The 18,485-nt window shown below is 33.6% G+C and overlaps 1 protein-coding gene across 1 annotated transcript in view; it reads right to left on the bottom strand.

The window, feature by feature from the left end:
- LOC136855909 (dual 3',5'-cyclic-AMP and -GMP phosphodiesterase 11-like) overlaps positions 1–18,485 on the bottom strand; it is a 64,465-nt gene that overhangs the window by 28,949 nt on the left and 17,031 nt on the right. The window contains 1 exon segment of the mRNA XM_067133362.1: positions 4,960–5,102. Coding sequence (XP_066989463.1) covers positions 4,960–5,102 — 143 coding nt within the window.

The following is an 18,485-nucleotide window of genomic DNA, read 5'->3' as shown; positions in this document are numbered from 1 at the left end:
TAGGAGAAACAACATACGCAACAGCAACAATAATAATGACAACAACATCAATAATAATAATAATAATAATAATAATAATAATAATAATAATAATAATAATAATAATAATAATAATAATACTAAGACATTTATGAAGCAGCCCAATTCTAAGAAATAAACCCACGTATAACGAGATTTTAATAATAATAATAATAATAATAATAATAATAATAATAATAATAATAATAATAATAATAATAATTAGCTGCTGTAGGCCGCTCAGTTTATGAGTAAAATAGAAATATAAAATATTAACTTGAGTTTAGTTAACATTTTGCTGTGTACACCCCAGCTGCCTGAATATAATCACTTTCCTCTACATGAATCATATTTAACCATATATTCATATCCACTTTATTTCAAATTTACACAACATATGCTCAACGGTGCGAAATAAAGTATATTACGATTCCCTGTTTTATTTTATTTCACTGTCCTCCCTCCCTAAGCGGATTATGTCCCAAGTCTTGAATCATCAGGGAGAGAGAGAGAGAGAGAGAGAGAGAGAGAGAGAGAGAGAGAGAGAGAGAGAGAGAGAGAGAGAGAGAGAGAGAGAGAGAGAGAGAGATTTGCCTCTGAAATGACATTCAACATTTTCCGCAATTCCAGAGACGAACAAATTCGACAGATTTTTTGCTCGCAGTCGGAACAATTTTTCGGTGACGGTTTTCCGCTCGCTGACAGCGCTGCAGAACAAACCCTGTTTTGCGATTCGTCGTCCAGCTGAACGCACCCTTGACGTACACGTTGCATTGGTCTGTCAGGTGAACAAATTGAATATTCTGCTCTTCATCAAGCATCAAGCTTGCTTGCCTGCTTGCTGTTTCACAAATGGGCGAACGGTTCCCTGCCTTGCATTAACACCAGTCGAACGGACCCTTTTCAAAATAATCCTCATCAAATGAATTGAATTTCATGGAGTCTAATTTTGGATTCGAGGTCCGATTGAGCGGGTAAATGAAACGCGGCCTGGAATTTACATCAGTCGTTAATGACGAGAGAGAGAGAGAGAGAGAGAGAGAGAGAGAGAGAGAGAGAGAGAGAGAGAGAGAGGCTACATTATTCTAAGCAAATAAAATTATTTGTGCAGCGTCTACTACAAATAACACATGACCCAAATTATAAATGAGAGAGAGAGATAGAGTAAAGGGGTACATTATTCTATGCAAATCAAATTATATGTGTATCGTCTATTATGAAAAGCACATGTCACAATGTTAATCACAAATTAGAAATCAGAGAGAGAGAGAGAGAGAGAGAGAGAGAGAGAGAGAGAGAGAGAGAGAGAGAGAGAGAGAGAAATATAACTGAAAATGATGTTTAAATATATAAGTATATATAGGTAATATGTGTTGCAAATAAACCCCAGAGAGAGAGAGAGAGAGAGAGAGAGAGAGAGAGAGAGAGAGAGAGAGAGAGAGAGATCCTTTGAAGATAATGTTTACAAACTGGATACAAAGGACGGATACCTCCCTGAGAGAGAGAGAGAGAGAGAGAGAGAGAGAGAGAGAGAGAGAGAGAGAGAGAGAGGCCAACCAACGTATTGCATAAAGCCCACTCTTGTGATGTTATGACAGGTCCTTTCTCCTAGGAGAGAGAGAGAGAGAGAGATCTTCCTTCAGACAAGCTTTCTCTCCCAGAATGCAAAGTACCTTTTCTTTTTTTTTGTATATATCTCATTGTCCATTGTTTTATAGAAAGTCCCACTTGCGTTGCATTGTCAAATATACATGAACTTTTCCTCTTTCCCGGAGTGCCATAAAGACTTTGCTTTTTATAGCTTTCAATTTTCCTCTTCTTTCTTTAAACAAATTCTGAAAGTTTTTCCTTTATGTTTACAATAATATCTTTTATTAACCATTCTGCTTTCAAATCTAGTCGACTGCTTCTCTATGCTTACCCGCTCGCAACCCACCACAGTCGACTAACTACAAGGTACGTGATCATATATTTAAGTCAACACAGGCACGATGAGATTTAGCAGAATTCGGTCCAAAGAATTCCAGCTCGCTCAGGGATCGAATCCGGGACTTTTCGCTGCCTAACCATTTGATAAAGTGTATTTTAATATTTATAATAAATTATAACTTTATTCTTATAAATATAATAGTGATAATACGTATTTAATTCAATACTTTAGTCCTGCAATTGTTCTTAATACATTTACATTTCAATAACAGTGGATTTTTTTGCATTTACATATATTTTTTTATAGTTATAACCAATCGACTTCCCACTTTTGTAAAAATGTCAATTTTCACAAGGTGTGAAGCTGCAAGCCCTTAAAATGCCAATTTTTACAAGATGTGAAGTTGCAAGCCCTTAAAAATTTCAATTTTCACGAGATGTGAAGTTGCAAGTCTTTAAAAATGTAAATTTTCACAAGATGTGAAGTTACGAGCCCTTAAAATGCCAATTTTCACAAGATGTGAAGTTGCAAGCCCTTAAAAATGTAAATTTTCACGAGATGTGAAGTTCCAAGCCCTTAAAAATGTAAATTTTCACGAGATGTGAAGTTCCAAGCCCTTAAAAATGTAAATTTTCACAAGATGTGAAGTTGCAAGCCCTTAAAAATGTCAATTTTCACAGCATGTGAAGTTGCAAGCCCTACAACACAGAAGGCATTTCAAGGTCGTACCTCTTCTAATAAAACTAGTTCCACGGAAAAGGAGGAATTCAGGATCAATATTAAAATCTTATTTATCTATAAACTTTTGAGATAATTTGCGGATTCACTAACAGACAGAAAAACAAAGATATATAAACAGATAAACGAACGAATAAATAAAGGCATTCTGTCTACATTCGCGATGAAAATCAGAATGCGAATGAGTAAAGCAAGAGAAATAAAAAGTAAGTAAAGAGAGAACTAAGTAAATGACAAAACCATAAAACAAATAAGCAAAAAAGCTGGGAAAGTTGAGAAAATAAAAAAAAATCCACAACTGAAAGATTAGTTATAAATGATGAATTTAACCAGGCCTCTGAACCCATTTAGGGTTCTTCTCGGGCTGGGAACAAACTGAGAGAACTACAAAAAAAGAGAAACGCTCTCACCACATTCATAAACATCAAGAAACGTTCGTAACTGAATGTTGGAAGCACATGAATGACAAACATTCCATGCAGGCCACATAAAAATATTGTTGCAAATAATGTCCACGGGGACTGGGACCCAGACACAATTACCAACACCTGAGTGTCACAGAGGGAGGTCAGTGAAGAAGAAGGTGGTGATGACAAATGGCTAAGGTGGACTCTACCAGCGAGAGAGAGAGAGAGAGAGAGAGAGAGAGAGAGAGAGAGAGAGAGAGAGAGAGAGAGAGATTCACCAGATATGCTCCGTGAAGAAGAAGGTGGTGATGACACGGTTCGCAGAAATGGCTAAGCGACAAAGACTCCTATACCAGCGAGAGAGAGAGAGAGAGAGAGAGAGAGAGAGAGAGAGAGAGAGAGAGAGAGACTCTTTGAAGATGATGATAAGGTTTACAGACTGGATACGAGGGACGGATATCACCTCCCTGAGAGAGAGAGAGAGAGAGAGGATAGATGATGATAAGATTTACAGACTGGCTAAAAGGAGGGATCTCTCTCTCTCTCTCTCTCTCTCTCTCTCTCTCTCTCTCTCTCTCTCTCTCTTATATTACCAATTCAAGAAAAATAAAGATGGGAACATGAAAGGAATGATGGGAAGAGATGGGAACACCAAAATGGGAAATCCAAAAATAGTATAAGGACACGAAAATGACAGATTAGAGGGGGTCATAAAAACGGCCTTTAAAAAAAAAAAAAAAAAAACGACGACACGAACACGAAAATGTCGGATTAGGGGCAATGAAACAGGGGTAGGGGGGTGACACGAAAATTGAAGACAGACAGCCCTTTTACTGGATGGGAACAATTGCATATAGGTTTGGGCGTTGAAGAGGGGGCGTGAGAGAGGGTGACTGCAGGGGAAATCACTTGTGCCTATTTATTGGAAGGATTTAGGAAGGGGGAACGAGGTGGGACCAAAGATGAAGGGGGGGGGAGAGGGGACGGGGAGGGGTTGAGGAGGTATACCTGGCGAATAATAAAAAAAGGGGGAAAAAATCAGATGGACAGCTGAGATAAGTGGAGAGGAAATAATTACGTGGAGATGAAAAAAGGAATTGAAGTGAGATGGAATAAATCGGATTTTGAAAGAGTCAATAAGTTAGAAAGGAGAGAGAAGTGACAAGCAAAAATAAACAGAGAAAGGAAATGAGAGAATAAGTAGGAGACAGCGACAGGAGGAATAGGAGAGAGGCAGCAAGAGAAAATGTAGAAAGAAAAGGCTAATTTGAGGAGGTGAGAGAGAGAGAGAGAGAGAGAGAGAGAGAGAGAGAGAGAGAGAGAGAGAGAGAGAGAGAGAGAGAGAGAGAGAATTAAGAATGTGATGTTACATATTATGGAATGAGAGAGAAAAAAAAAAAAATACAAAATATGAACAGATCGATAGGCATTCTAGCACAGCAATATAAAAATGTTAAACAGGAAAGGAATATAAGAATGATATAAAAAACGGTATAGAAACAGTCAGTGCATATTAAGAGATGGGAAAAAGATCGATATGAAATAAGGAACAGAATTCTAACAGAGACAAACCTGATATTAAAATCAGGTTTCTCAACACTACAATATAAACCCTAAATCAGCAGAGAAATTCGCCTAAACTTTTATCTTGCAATTAAGTTTCCACAGTCTCTAAACATCAGATAAACTCATCTAGCCTTTGTATCTTACAGTTAAGCTCCTGTACTTTGAGATAAGTTGGCCCCAAAAACTATGGAAAAAAAATGACACAGGAAAAATAAAAATAAAATAACTGCAATATTAAACACCAAAAAAACATCAGGCACTTCCCTCTAGCCTTCGTATCTTGCATTTGAATTCCCGTACCTTAGCTAATATAGCGACGTTTTCCGCCCCAGCCGCGGGCGATATGAACGTGGGCGTGCCGTCGATGGTGGTGACTATGGGTTTCAAGAGGCCGCCCTTCTCGAACTCGTGCGCCGATATTTTTCGAACGGGCGTGGCTGCACCTGCGGTGGAGGAAAGTTGGGGCGGGTTAGAGAGTAGTTTCCAGGGACAAAACTGAATAAGAAATATAGGGAGAGAGAGCTGAAGGAAAAAGGAAACAAAATAAAAAGGACGAAGAAATACAAGAATTATGTATATATAAATTTTAAGAAAAATGTAAAAAACTGATTATACATATATAAATTGTAAGAAAATTATAAAAATCAATTATATATATAAATTGTACGAAAAATTATAAAAATTAATTATATAAACTCTATTAAAGATTATAAAATTTAAAAAACTGAAAGGGGAAAATTTCCTGAGAAAAAAGATAATGAAAATTATAATGGAGATTTTCCCTTGAAAAATGATTCTGATAATAAAGAAAATTTTTGTAAAAATTCCAAAAGAAAAATTGCTTCAGAACCCAAGGAAAAAGATTAACAAACATAAACAACTAAAAAATAAAAATTATGGAATAAATAAAAGAAAAAAAAAACCTGTGTGTCCTTTCTTTTTGGTGTTTCCATTACCCGGAAGTAAGACCCCTAAGTGATTTAGTTTCCCTTCCATAAAACAGGCTCAAATTTCCCTGAGAATATTTTGACGTGTTTTTAAGTGATTTAGTCAGCATCTATTTGCTCATTATGTGTGTGTGTTTTTCCTCTTAGGAAGTGGTTATTTTACCAAGCTTTTTATTTCCATTTTTTTATTATTTTCAACGTGAATTATTACTGAATTTTGTACTTATATAGAGTGTGGAATATGGAATCAGGAATAGGAACTGCGTGAGATTCCGCACGTTTAGAGTAAGAAAAAGTTAAACAGATGTTAAAAAGAAAGAAAGAAAGAAAGAAAATAAAATATATATGTGTGTGTGTGTGTGTGTGTGTGTGTGTGTGTGTGTGGATATCTAATCACACAGAAAAACAAGAAAAAATGGATAACTCTTTTGCAAATGGCATAAAATATGCCATGCCAATCTTAACAGAAATAAACGTTGTTATTGACATAATAAAATCAAATAAAAAAATATTAATAATACCACCTTAAAGGGAAAGAGAAACAAAAAGAATCTAGCAAGAAACAAATGAATCATTTTTAAGTCCGTAAAGACACACCAGCTTATTAGATGCAGAATGAGCAAATAAAAAATGTATATATCAACTGTATACACATAAATAAGAATTAGATGTATACAAGCTAATTCTTATACAGATTTCAGACTGAACATTAAATCTAAATTTATATTCCAAGGACAGTATATATATATATATATATATATATATATATATATATATATATATATATATATATATATATATAATATATATATAATTTATATATATATAAATTTATAATATAAAGATAACATACGAACCTCAATTAGACTGCAAGACATTCTACTAAATTTACAGCGATATGCAGAAGGGGAGACCAAGAATTCTAAAGAACGTCTAAAAAGAAGTTGAACACCAAAATTCTGACTAACATCCTAAACATCAAAGTGAAAAAACAAGGTTTTGGGAATTTATAATATATTCACTCAAGTTTAGTATCATTTTAATTTGTAACACTTATGTTTAGTGTCACATTTGAGTTAGCGGATGTTCTATTTAGAGTTCTCGTTATGTTTATTATGACGTCACATTTATGATTTTTATATTTTTATAGTTAAGAATTAAACCACTGATAGAGAATAGATTAGGAGAATAGAATATAGAATTTCGGCCAAAGGCCGAGCGCTGGGACCTATGAGGTCATTCAGCGCCGAAAGGAAAACTGAGAAGGTTTGAGCAAAGTCAGATGGAAGAAAGAGAATATGAACGGAGGTACAGCAAAAGGAATGATAGAGAAAGACCCTTAAACAGTACCTACCTACAGCGCGCCTCCCTACGGGGACGCCACTGAAATAGGGCTCTGTAAAGAAGCTAAATAACAAGACTGAAACCTTATCTCCTCCTCTCTCCAAACAAATGAGCATCGGAGAGGGAAGATAAGTCCAAAGATGAATTTCCTGGAAGGTTTCACAATACCCAGCTTCTCAGATTATACTCTTCCACAGAGACTTCTTCGAAAGAAGGCCGATTGAAAATTAGAAGGCTTAATTACGCCATCAAAAGACTGGGGCTTAATTTGAAAAGATTGTAATCACTTCCAGGTTGGGACCTTTTTTTTTTTTTGCCTTATTAATCTTGGAGACCTTAATTACCTCGCTTATAGGTTAAAGTTGGCTGCTTCTTACCTCATTTCTTAATTTCAGTTAGAGACGTCTAACGTTAATTACATTAACGTTGTTTTATCGATTAAGCTACGCTGCGTTGGACATGCTGTTACCTTCAATTATCTAAATTCCATTCATGGACTAAATTTGGCTGTGTTTTATTTTGACGACTGAATTCAATTTCCTTCGCTTGGTTTATCGATTAAACTTTGCAGCGTCTTAAGCTGGCGATTAATTTCAATGACAGAGATTTAATTTCCCGATTCAACTTGGTCGCATCTCGTTCAGAACTTCGTTTATCAACTAAACTCGGCTGTGTTAAGTCTAGGCAATTATATTTGACTGTAATTAACGTCGCTGATCGATCAAAACTGACAGATTTTTATTTTAGCGATAACATTTGATATCAATCCCTTCGTATACCGAACTATGGTCGAGAAAGGACAGTTAATTTCATATATAACCGCTTGATTTAACGATCGAAAGATGTCTGTACCAGGAATTGAGTTAAAAGCATAAAAGCTTCGAATGAAAAGGAAAAGCGAAAAGCGTTACATATAAATTTAAAGGAGACATGATTATTGATATGAAATATCAAGGAATGAGTGCTCGACATACCACATAGATTTAAAAGCGAAGTGACAGAATGCAGATAACGAGATAGATAACAGACAAAACAACGAAGAAAACACTACAGATTGATAACAGGTAGAAGATAAAGGCACTATAGATTTCTACGCACTGTCCCCTACTCACAACATCGTCATCGACTAAGACCAATCATCTGCCTATTCTAAACACCAAAGATTTTATTTTCCTAGAGAATAAAACTAAGCAATGCACAAAACGGACATTTAAAATGTTCTAGATAAAAAAATACCTTTCGTCCATGTTAATTGTTTTGCTTGGTGGGGAGGGGGGGAGAGTTTTATATATATATATATATATATATATATATATATATATATATATATATATATATATATATATATGTTTTTTTAAATTCCCATTAAGGTAATTTGGCCTTGGAAGTAAAAGTTGATTATATCTCTCCGTCTCAATATCGCTCGTTAATTCTCTCTTTCTGCTCTGTCCTGCGTATTTCTGGTACCTTAATTTTGCATAGCTCTCTCTCTCTCTCTCTCTCTCTCTCTCTCTCTCTCTCTCTCTCTCTCTCTCTCTCTCTCTCTATCTATATATATATATATATATATATATATATATATATATATATATATATATATATATATATATAAACACAAATGCAACAGTCCTGTCAAAATTATACACGCGACTTTCATATCCTCTCAAACGTTACGACAAAATTACCCCAAAAAGATCCGATTCACTCCACCTGGGGAATAAACTAGCCCACAAGGGGACTTATCTAGGTACGTCAGCCCTAAACATGATCCTTACATTTGCTTTTTGGGTCTGATACAGCGGTGACAGGGGGTGACAGTGACTTATTCATTCAGCCATGAATCCTGGCCAGGGAAGATGCGCCTATCATATAGAATTCCCTCTTGGCGTATAAGTTATTTCTTAGGTGAAGTGAAACTGATATTGTGAGGTATTTGTGGTTTCGTTTTTATATATATATATATATATATATATATATATATATATATATATATATATATATATATATATATATATGTGTGTGTGTGTGTGTGTATGTGTGTGTGTGTAAGTGATACATCATCATTTCATTTTCAACATTCAGTCAGATCTCTCTCTCTCTCTCTCTCTCTCTCTCTCTCTCTCTCTCTCTCTCTCTCTCTCTCTCTCTGACATGACTATATTTACATGCTAATTTCGCGTGCATGAAAAAACCCAGCGTTTTCCCCATTTAATGAAGACAGCGAATTAAAAACTGGTCTTCCTTCTCAAAAACTCGTTGCGTTTAAATCACATGTAAATAAGATATCTGGCGTCGCTATTTGCACAGTAAACAGACACTAATTGCATAAATATTGCCTGATTACGGTGGAGGGGGGGTTGAAAGAGTAGGGAGGGAGAGAGAGAGAGAGAGATCTATAAATAGAAAAGCAATGCATATAAATCTGTAGGGGAAATGACCGTGGGAAATAGCCAATGAATATCAAGTTGTTTGGGGAGAAATAGCTAATGGGGAATTGTTCATAACTGCGAGGTTTTTCTTCAGGTTGGCTGATGTGATAATCAGTTTCTAAAATTGTTGGTTGAAATAGATGAGGATTTTGTTCAAGTTGGTTTATGCAATAAACAGAGTCTAAAACTATTGGTTGAAATAGTTTCTGGGATTGATCAGCGTGTAAAACATTGGTGGTTGAAATAGTTTAAGGAAACAGTCACTGTCTAACTTGTTATGGGTTGAAATAGTTTATAATTGTAGTCAATGTCTAAAGCTTGATTGGTTGAAACAATAAATGATATTAGTCAATGTCTACGTCATCGTCTAAAACTTTATTGGTTGAAAGAGTTCACAAAAATGGTCAATAAACATAAAGTGATTATAGGATCAGTTAATGTCCAAATCGCCATCGGTCGCAATAACGTACGGGAATAATACTGCCCTAAACAGGAGGACTGCAGTATCTGCAAAAATACAAAACTGAGACAAATGGTAGATACTCCCATGCCTTACAACTGATTTTGCAGATACTGCAAATGGGACCCCACTAAACACTCCTGGAAAGCATTGAAGAAGAATCATTCTGAAACTGCAGTAACAGTAACACAGTATAAGTGTTTCACGAGCCCAGTAGGTGGCATATCTGAATTTCGAAAATTTTGCAGACATTGCAGTTTTCCATTTTAGGGCAGAATACGCGTCTAAAACGATGCTGGCTCAGTTTTTTTGTGAACAGTCGAGGAACAGTCAAGATAAAAGTCGAAGTTATCTAAAACTTCACGGTAACTGTTTCTAATGTTGCTGAATGAAATGTTTTATGTGAGTGGTCCAAGTTTACAAAGCTGAAAGATAAAGTACGATAATTTCTTTAAGGGTCTGTGGTTATGAAATCGCAGGAAAGTTTTTTTCTTTTATAAAATGAATACATATTTTGTTCCAGGGATGATCAATCATGGAATATTATTATTATTATTATTATTATTATTGGAAAAACAAATCCACAGCTATGTATGGGTACATATACTTGCGTAGAGATTAATTATCATTATTATTATTAAATTATTATTATTATTAATGTAGAAACAAATCCACAGTTATGTATGGGTACATATATTTCTGTAGAGATTAATTATTATTATTATTATTATTATTATTATTATTATTATTTACATTATTACACACACACACACAAACAACACTCCTAAATGAAGAAGCGAGATCCCAGGAGAACTGGAAAGCGTCTCGACCCCTACAAAAAGATATTATACTCGGGATTCCACCCCTCAGGGCAAAAAAAAAAAAAAAAAAAAAAAAAAACTCGCCTTAATGAAAAAGAGAAAAGCTGACCTTTTCACAAGGGGTACGTAACCGTCCCTGACACCCACTCCCTGGGGGCCCCCCCCCCCCAGAGGGCCCTCTTACCATTTTAATCTGTGCCCAGAGGGGCCGGGAATATTTTTTTTTTTTCAGGAATCAGTGTGAGGAAAGAGAAGGGGAAGTTGCAGTTTTATTCACTAAGTGTTTCCTTTTTCACTTGCAACTAATAATCGAATTGAAAAGATGATGGATTTTTAGGATATATTAAAATATATTAAAATCTTTTTCCATTGCAATAATAATAATAATAATAATAATAATAATAATAATAATAATAATAATAATAATAATAATAATAATACCTAAAATGCTGAAAAAACCACAATGATTCAAGTTTACATTAATATCTGAAAAATATTTATATTTTCAAATATATATCTAAAGTTATATAAGTGGGGATTCTAATAATAATAATAATAAGAAGAAAGAGATTTTAAATCTGTTACCAAGCGAAGACCTTTGAACCAACGAAGTTACGACAAATTACATAAACAGCAAAAGCTGCCTTTTGACGTTTGGTGTTTACAAGATGAGCATTATCTAATCTTTATAATCTAGAGACTTGGTTTGTTTACAATCAGACCACCTTATTTTCCTTGTTTTTTTCTCTCTCTCCCTTCCCTGGCATTAAGGAGACAATATTGTTGACGATAGAAAATTGAAGGATTTTGTGTTGGGGATCGTGAGGTTATACGCCATCAACAATGACATCGATAGGGACATAAATAAATAAATGAAATGAAAAATTTAAAATGGAAACAGCCAGGTAAAATGCCTACTCTTATCTCTTATACTTCATGATTTTATTTCAATCTCTTTCTCTCCCTCTCTCTCTCTCTCTCTCTCTCTCTCTCTCTCTCTCTCTCTCTCTCTCTCTCTCTATACAATGAGACTGACAGATACCAAAATAAAAAAATTAAAATGAAAGCAGTCAGCTGACCTGCCTACTCATACCATTTATATTTCATAGTTTTATTTCACTCTCTCTCTCTCTCTCTCTCTCTCTCTCTCTCTCTCTCTCTCTCTCTCTCTCTCTCTCTCTTTGTACAATGACACTGACAGATCCCAAAATAAATAAATAAAGATTAAAATAAAACCAGCCGGTTGGAATGCCTACTCTTATCTCTTATATTTCAAAATTTTCCTTCAAAATCTCTCTCTCTCTCTCTCTCTCTCTCTCTCTCTCTCTCTCATACTGCAATCCACTCTATGACCACGACTATGACCTTGATTTCAAGGTCACAGAATAGACAACAGGCAAGTTTTAATCTTTAGTACTTTTTTCAACTTTCCACTTCTCAATGTAACTGGGCTCAGCGCTTTCATTGTAGCCACAAGCATAATACTTCATTGTAGCTTTCCCTGTAAAACTAGAGTCGGAATCATATATATATATATATATATATATATATATATATATATATATATATATATATATATATATATATATATATATATATATATATATATATATATATATATATATATATATATATAAACCTCTTAGGGAGTGTGGGTGACACCTGAAACGATTCACCCAGCGATGGAAAAACTCTCTTGCAAAAGAGGAAGGAAAATAAACACCCAAAAAACGTAAAAAAAAAAAAAAAACTAGAACTACTTAACACAATACTGACCATTCCACTACCCCAGACCACATAATTAATCTAAATACACAATACACAAACACACTTATCAAAAATTAATGGCGACATATAAAGATTTTTTGACAAGAACATAACATCCGATTACCATAAGAAATACACTCGTGAAAGGATACAAACAAACAACGAGAAATGAAAAGATAAATAGTAAATAATATGAACAAAACATTCACGGAAATACGACATACAAACGAACAACGAGAAATGAAAAGATAAAGAGTAAATAATATGAACAAAGCGTCCACGGAAATATGAATTATGAGAAGAGAAGTATCTTGCAGAGAAGCATTAATGAAAGAAATGATGACAAGGAACAAATATTTAGAAAATCAGATTTATTAAGATTTCAGTACCAAATGACATGAAAAAAAAAACACATTGTAAGACACCCTTCAGTGATATTAATAATTTCGTGCATATAAAATAAACTTATCAATATTTTTAGAAATTCTGCAACTCTGACTAAGCTTTCATGAGGATGAGAGAGAGAGAGAGAGAGAGAGAGAGAGAGAGAGAGAGAGAGAGAGAGTTCACTATAATCCCGTCTGACAGACTCCTACCCCAGCGTGATACGGAGGGATGGTGGGGGCGGGGGGCGGGGGGCGGGGAGAACGCAGTTCAAAATTCCATCGGACAATATTTGATGTTACTTGTTTACACAACAGCAATTTAAAATTTCGCAATTCGTTATTTCCCGGCAGCTAAAATGAAGTACCAATAACCATGGTTTTTCTGAGTCACCAGAAAAAAAAGTTTTTTAAAAAAAAGACGAAAATACTAAACCGATAAAAATTATATAAATTCGAAAAAAATTGATGAACAGAAAATTATTTGACTCTGAGAAAACTTATATCAAAATGAAGTATCAGTAACCATGATTTTTCTGAGTTTGTAGAAAAATGTAAAAAAAAAAATACTAAACTGATAAAAATTATATATATTCGAAAAAAAAGTCAATGAATAGAATATGATTTAATTATGAGAAAACTTACATCTTTTAATTATTTACTTAGTCAACTCACATATCAAAGAAATTAATTTAAAAAATTCATAAATTCATAAAAAGTTTTAAATATCTTACAATTCCCCCTTAAAGGCTTCCAAAATTACAGGGTTAGGGTTGGGAATATATTAGGATAAAAACTAGAGTTTCTGGAAACCGAAATTCTTGCAAAATTGTTCAGACGTGATTCAGTTAGAAAATAAAGAAGTTATTTTTCACGTTTAATCCCCAATTCACATTCTTCTTCTTTATATCCCAAGGAGAAACTGTTCATTGACAAAATAGAATGGTTTGCACCTTCCAAACTTTCTTACTGTCAATTTCCGCTTCAGCGCTTGGCTATTGGCCTAAATTCTATATTATATTCTATGAAATGAAAATAAATAAAAATAACACTGCTGGGTACTATCATATAATAATAAACGAAAATATAATGGTCACGAGATCACACGAAGAATTTATAATAAAAAATAATTTGAAATGGAATTTTTGAACGTTGATATAAGTTATGATAAAATGGCTAGTACGGTCCTTTCATATACAAATAAAAAGACTGTTTTCATAATCATTTAAAAAAATAAATGAAAATGTAACGGTTCGACTGATTATGTACGAGCATGTTGCAATTAGGGTCAACATGCAAGGATGAATTAACATTTTCGTCTCAGTCGCTAATTAACACTACTTTATTTTCAGTCTGGCTATTTTGAAAAGTGGCTAAGTGACAGAAATTGTTTTTATTATTTTATTACTTGGTTAGAATTCAAATAAAGATATAGCACCAACTCCCTGCTATAGCCGAGTCATTTCACACCCGCAAGAGATTGCGAGGCCCAGGTGCCCAGCTCCTGAGTGCCACGCATAAGATCCCACCCACCCCCTCCAGAAGAGTGCCAAGGAAAGATACCCACAAGGGAGAGTGCCAGACAAGAGAAAGGTGCCTGTCATTTGAGTGCCAAAAAGGCAACTGGCAGATCACCTGGATCTGCGTGTCTGTACAGTCAGTATGGATGCACAGAAAAACAATACCACACACACACACAGACCAGGAAATACGCTGAGTACCCAGACACCTCCCAGAAAAACCTGATGGTATCTCAGGGTATTTGTAGAACCGCCTCCCTAACAACAGAGAAACAGACCTATGTTCAGATAATCCTCAGTGATCCGCCCCCCTCGCCCCCCCCAAAAAAAAGGTTAATCAAAGCATCTCTCAGTTCATAAATTTCCATTCGAGACGAATGGAAGAATTTTACTGGCGTCTCACAATTTCATGAATTTTATAAAGAGAATCAAAAGCATGAAGGAAGTATTCAGTGAAATTGGCTATTCCTGTTGTAAGTAACTATGAAAAGCATTACCCTGTGACAAAATATAATGTCATTATAAAACATAGTTTCATAATACAATCTCCATATAGATGGAATATTATTACAGAATAACAAAACAGAATTTTAAATACTTATTTTTTTTTTGTAAATTTTGCAAAAATAATCTGTAAATTTAGCTAAAATTTACCTGAAAATTTCCTTGCACATTCCAGCAACTACTCTAAATTATGAGAAAAAAAATTTGACTATTGTACAAAAAGCTATATGTAAAATACCAGTGCATACGAAAAGACAATAAAATAAAACATTTCCTTTAACCCAAGTTTTGCTGAACAATCCTTACGTCATCTTATGCATTTCTATAAAGAAATTTAATTTGAGAAAAGATGGGACATTTAAAAGATAACTATAATTGAAATATCTGTAAATTCTGCTTTCGTTTAGAATTTTTCGAAGCACAAAATTCATTAAAAAAATCTTTACTCTTTAAGGCTCATTCACATAATACCATCACGTCACCGACACGTCACGTCACATCACCGTCCCGACATCAGCCGTGACTTGTATTCACACACTATCCATCACAATCCCGTTTAGTTGGTGCCCAATCCTCAGAGACTCACAGATTTAGCGATAAGAAACTTGCATTATAAGCACCGTCACGTTACACGTCACGTCGCAATATTCTTTCCGAGAAAACGTGCCGTGATGTGACGGTGGGTGCCGTGTGCTTGATGGTGATGTGACGTGAATATGAACAAGCCCATTTGATTACATTTAAGAAATTCTCACGTACTTTGAGGTGACGTGATGTTATGTGAATCAGCCTTAGAGATACTTCAATGAATTTACTGAAATCGTGACAATAACAATGAACTAACAAAAATCAATTAACATTATGGGGTAAGAGAGATGACACTTAACGCTGCTAAACTGATCTTATTATATTTTTTCCACGAGGGGGGTGGGGGGAATTGAATGAAAGATATTATCAAGTGGACAAATTTATGATGTATTTATTTTTTCATCTCGATTTTTTTTTCTATTTCTGCTTGTCCAAACAGCCTGAATATCAAATATGAAAAAAGTAAGTTGAGAGAGAGAGAGAGAGAGAGAGAGAGAGAGAGAGAGAGAGAGAGAGAGAGAGAGAGAGAGAGAGAGAGAGAGAGAGAGAATAAATATCCATGCAAATACTGGCTGTAATATGAGAGAAACGATATTGATCCATGCAAATATAAGGACTATAAACTTGGTTTCGTAATTCCGAAAATAATATAAACAAATATATATAACTATATAACTATATAAATATATATATATATACATGTAATTTTATATATACAAAACGTAGCGAAAGAGACAGAGAGATATAATGAATATGCCATTAAAATCCCAAACCTGCAGAAGGCGCCCTGGAGGAGGACAAGGGCTCGTAGCTACGTGCCCTTGGCAAAGAAGCATCTGCCGTGCCCCTATCCGACCCTGGATCACACAAACAGTAAACAAACAGTAGTAAAAACTAAACAAACAATGGTGATGTCGTTATGGTTATCGATTACGTCACCAGCGCTGAATGTGCATTGTGTGTTTGTGTGTATGTGTGTATATATATATATGTATTATATATATATATATATATATATATATATGTGTGTGTATATATATATATATATATATATATATATATATATATGTATATAGTTTTCGTAATTTGGTAGGGACCTCATGTATAATTTCCTAACTCCATTTCATTGTAATTAAAATGATCGACTATTTTAATTATTTTTCCTAGCTGTAGTCATCAAAATCATATATTATGTATATTCTTTTCTTGGTAAATTTTCTCATTTCATTCATGTTTCAGCATCTGAGCTTTCATATGAAATTTCTCATTTTATTCCATTATTCATCAAAATCATATATATTATATATATTCTTTTCTTGGTAAATTTTCTCATTTCATTCATGTTTGAGTATCGAATTTTACTTGTCAAAAATTTCACTTTACTCCAGTGTTCATCAATGTCATCATATATGTATCAATGGCGGTTTATACTTATAAAAATCTATATTCCTTTCATCCAAGACAATAACGTTTTCATCGATACAAAGCCAAGACAGTTCTTGAACATCACAACACATTCTGAAAACAATTAAATACTTTACCTGAAACATATTTATCAAAACATCAGACCTCTAATTACAAATATCTCTAGACACTTTCCTTCACAAGAATACAAGAAGCCTTTCTATCTAATATTACTTCGATAACGATAGAATCAAACAACCTTTATTTGGTGCATCAATCATCTGAAAAGCAACACTCATTCACATCACATAATTTTATGACAAATAAATAAATAAAAATGTAAACTAGTAATAATAAATGTGCTTAATTTTTTCCTATATTCATTTTTTTTCTAGTTTTCGTACTGCAAATAAAACATTAAACATTTAGCCAGCATGACAAGGGGTCAACATTTGTAATGTTTTACTTAAGAGTTAACATCAATCATTTTTCTATAATGAATGACTACATAATATACCTTCTGGTAACAACTAAAAGTAGATATTTTCTGTCAGAAATGACAACATGATGCCTCATCAAAAATGATTATATTAAAATTTCTTTAACAAAATACCAAATCAAAACTGTTATAGTTAACTATTGCAAAAGATAAAAACTAATAAAAAAAAATTTTTTTTCCAAAAATGAGAAAATAGTCAATGATATGTGTTATGTGAAAGGGTAATAAAAAAATACCTTTCGGGAATTAAAAAATGTAAAATGCTGTGTTATGTCTAATGCTCAAACAAAAATGTCTTCATAATGACCTATGGTGTTCATATAAACGTATCGCAAAGATGTCTTAATATGTTTCAGAAATGAGAACAAAATAAAAATTATGTTTCATCTGACAACTTATGTGAATATATCAGGAATGTCACAATAAATATCCATGATTACTTATACGTAAAACCTTTCATTAAAAAATATAATGCCTAAAGTAGAGTCTATTAAAATGTAAAACAACACCAAATTATTACAAAAATCTGTTCAGAGCGCCATGCGAAAATACATATAAAAAATAAATTGCTGTGCTACTAATGGAAAATAATTGACCTTTGGTGAACTAATGCACAAAAATCCTGCAAAACCGATTAAAATAGCAAATTGTTCTATAACCGATTACTAAAGAAATTAAAACACACTAGTTAATGAGAAAATATGAATATTTATAAGCTCATATTAAATTTTGTGAAAAAATATGATGCAAAACCTCCCCCAAAAATACAAGTACTCAAAAAACAGTCAACAAAAAGTGATTACAGTTTTACAAACACTCGATTCAGATCAGAAATGAAAACTGAATTTTTTTAAAATTAATTAATTGTGTATCAGGTTTTTCTTTTACCTATTAATAACTTGAAACTCGTTAGTAGCCAACACGAAATACAATCGAAAGTCTGAATTTAAAAGCTCTATAAATCACATACAACGCTATTATATACATAAAAATTGAACATTAGATATCCACAGTGTAACGAAACATATATATCTACCAGTCAACTAGAAACAACTTAAAATTCAGAAAATTTTTTCTGAAAAAAATAAAAACCGCTATAATGCTATATATATACTTTATACCGATATATATATATATATATATATATATATATATATATA

This window comes from Macrobrachium rosenbergii, chromosome 33 (genome assembly GCF_040412425.1).
Source record: "Macrobrachium rosenbergii isolate ZJJX-2024 chromosome 33, ASM4041242v1, whole genome shotgun sequence".
Classification (NCBI taxonomy): Eukaryota; Metazoa; Arthropoda; class Malacostraca; order Decapoda; family Palaemonidae; genus Macrobrachium; species Macrobrachium rosenbergii.
This window is presented reverse-complemented; position numbering and strand designations above follow the sequence as displayed.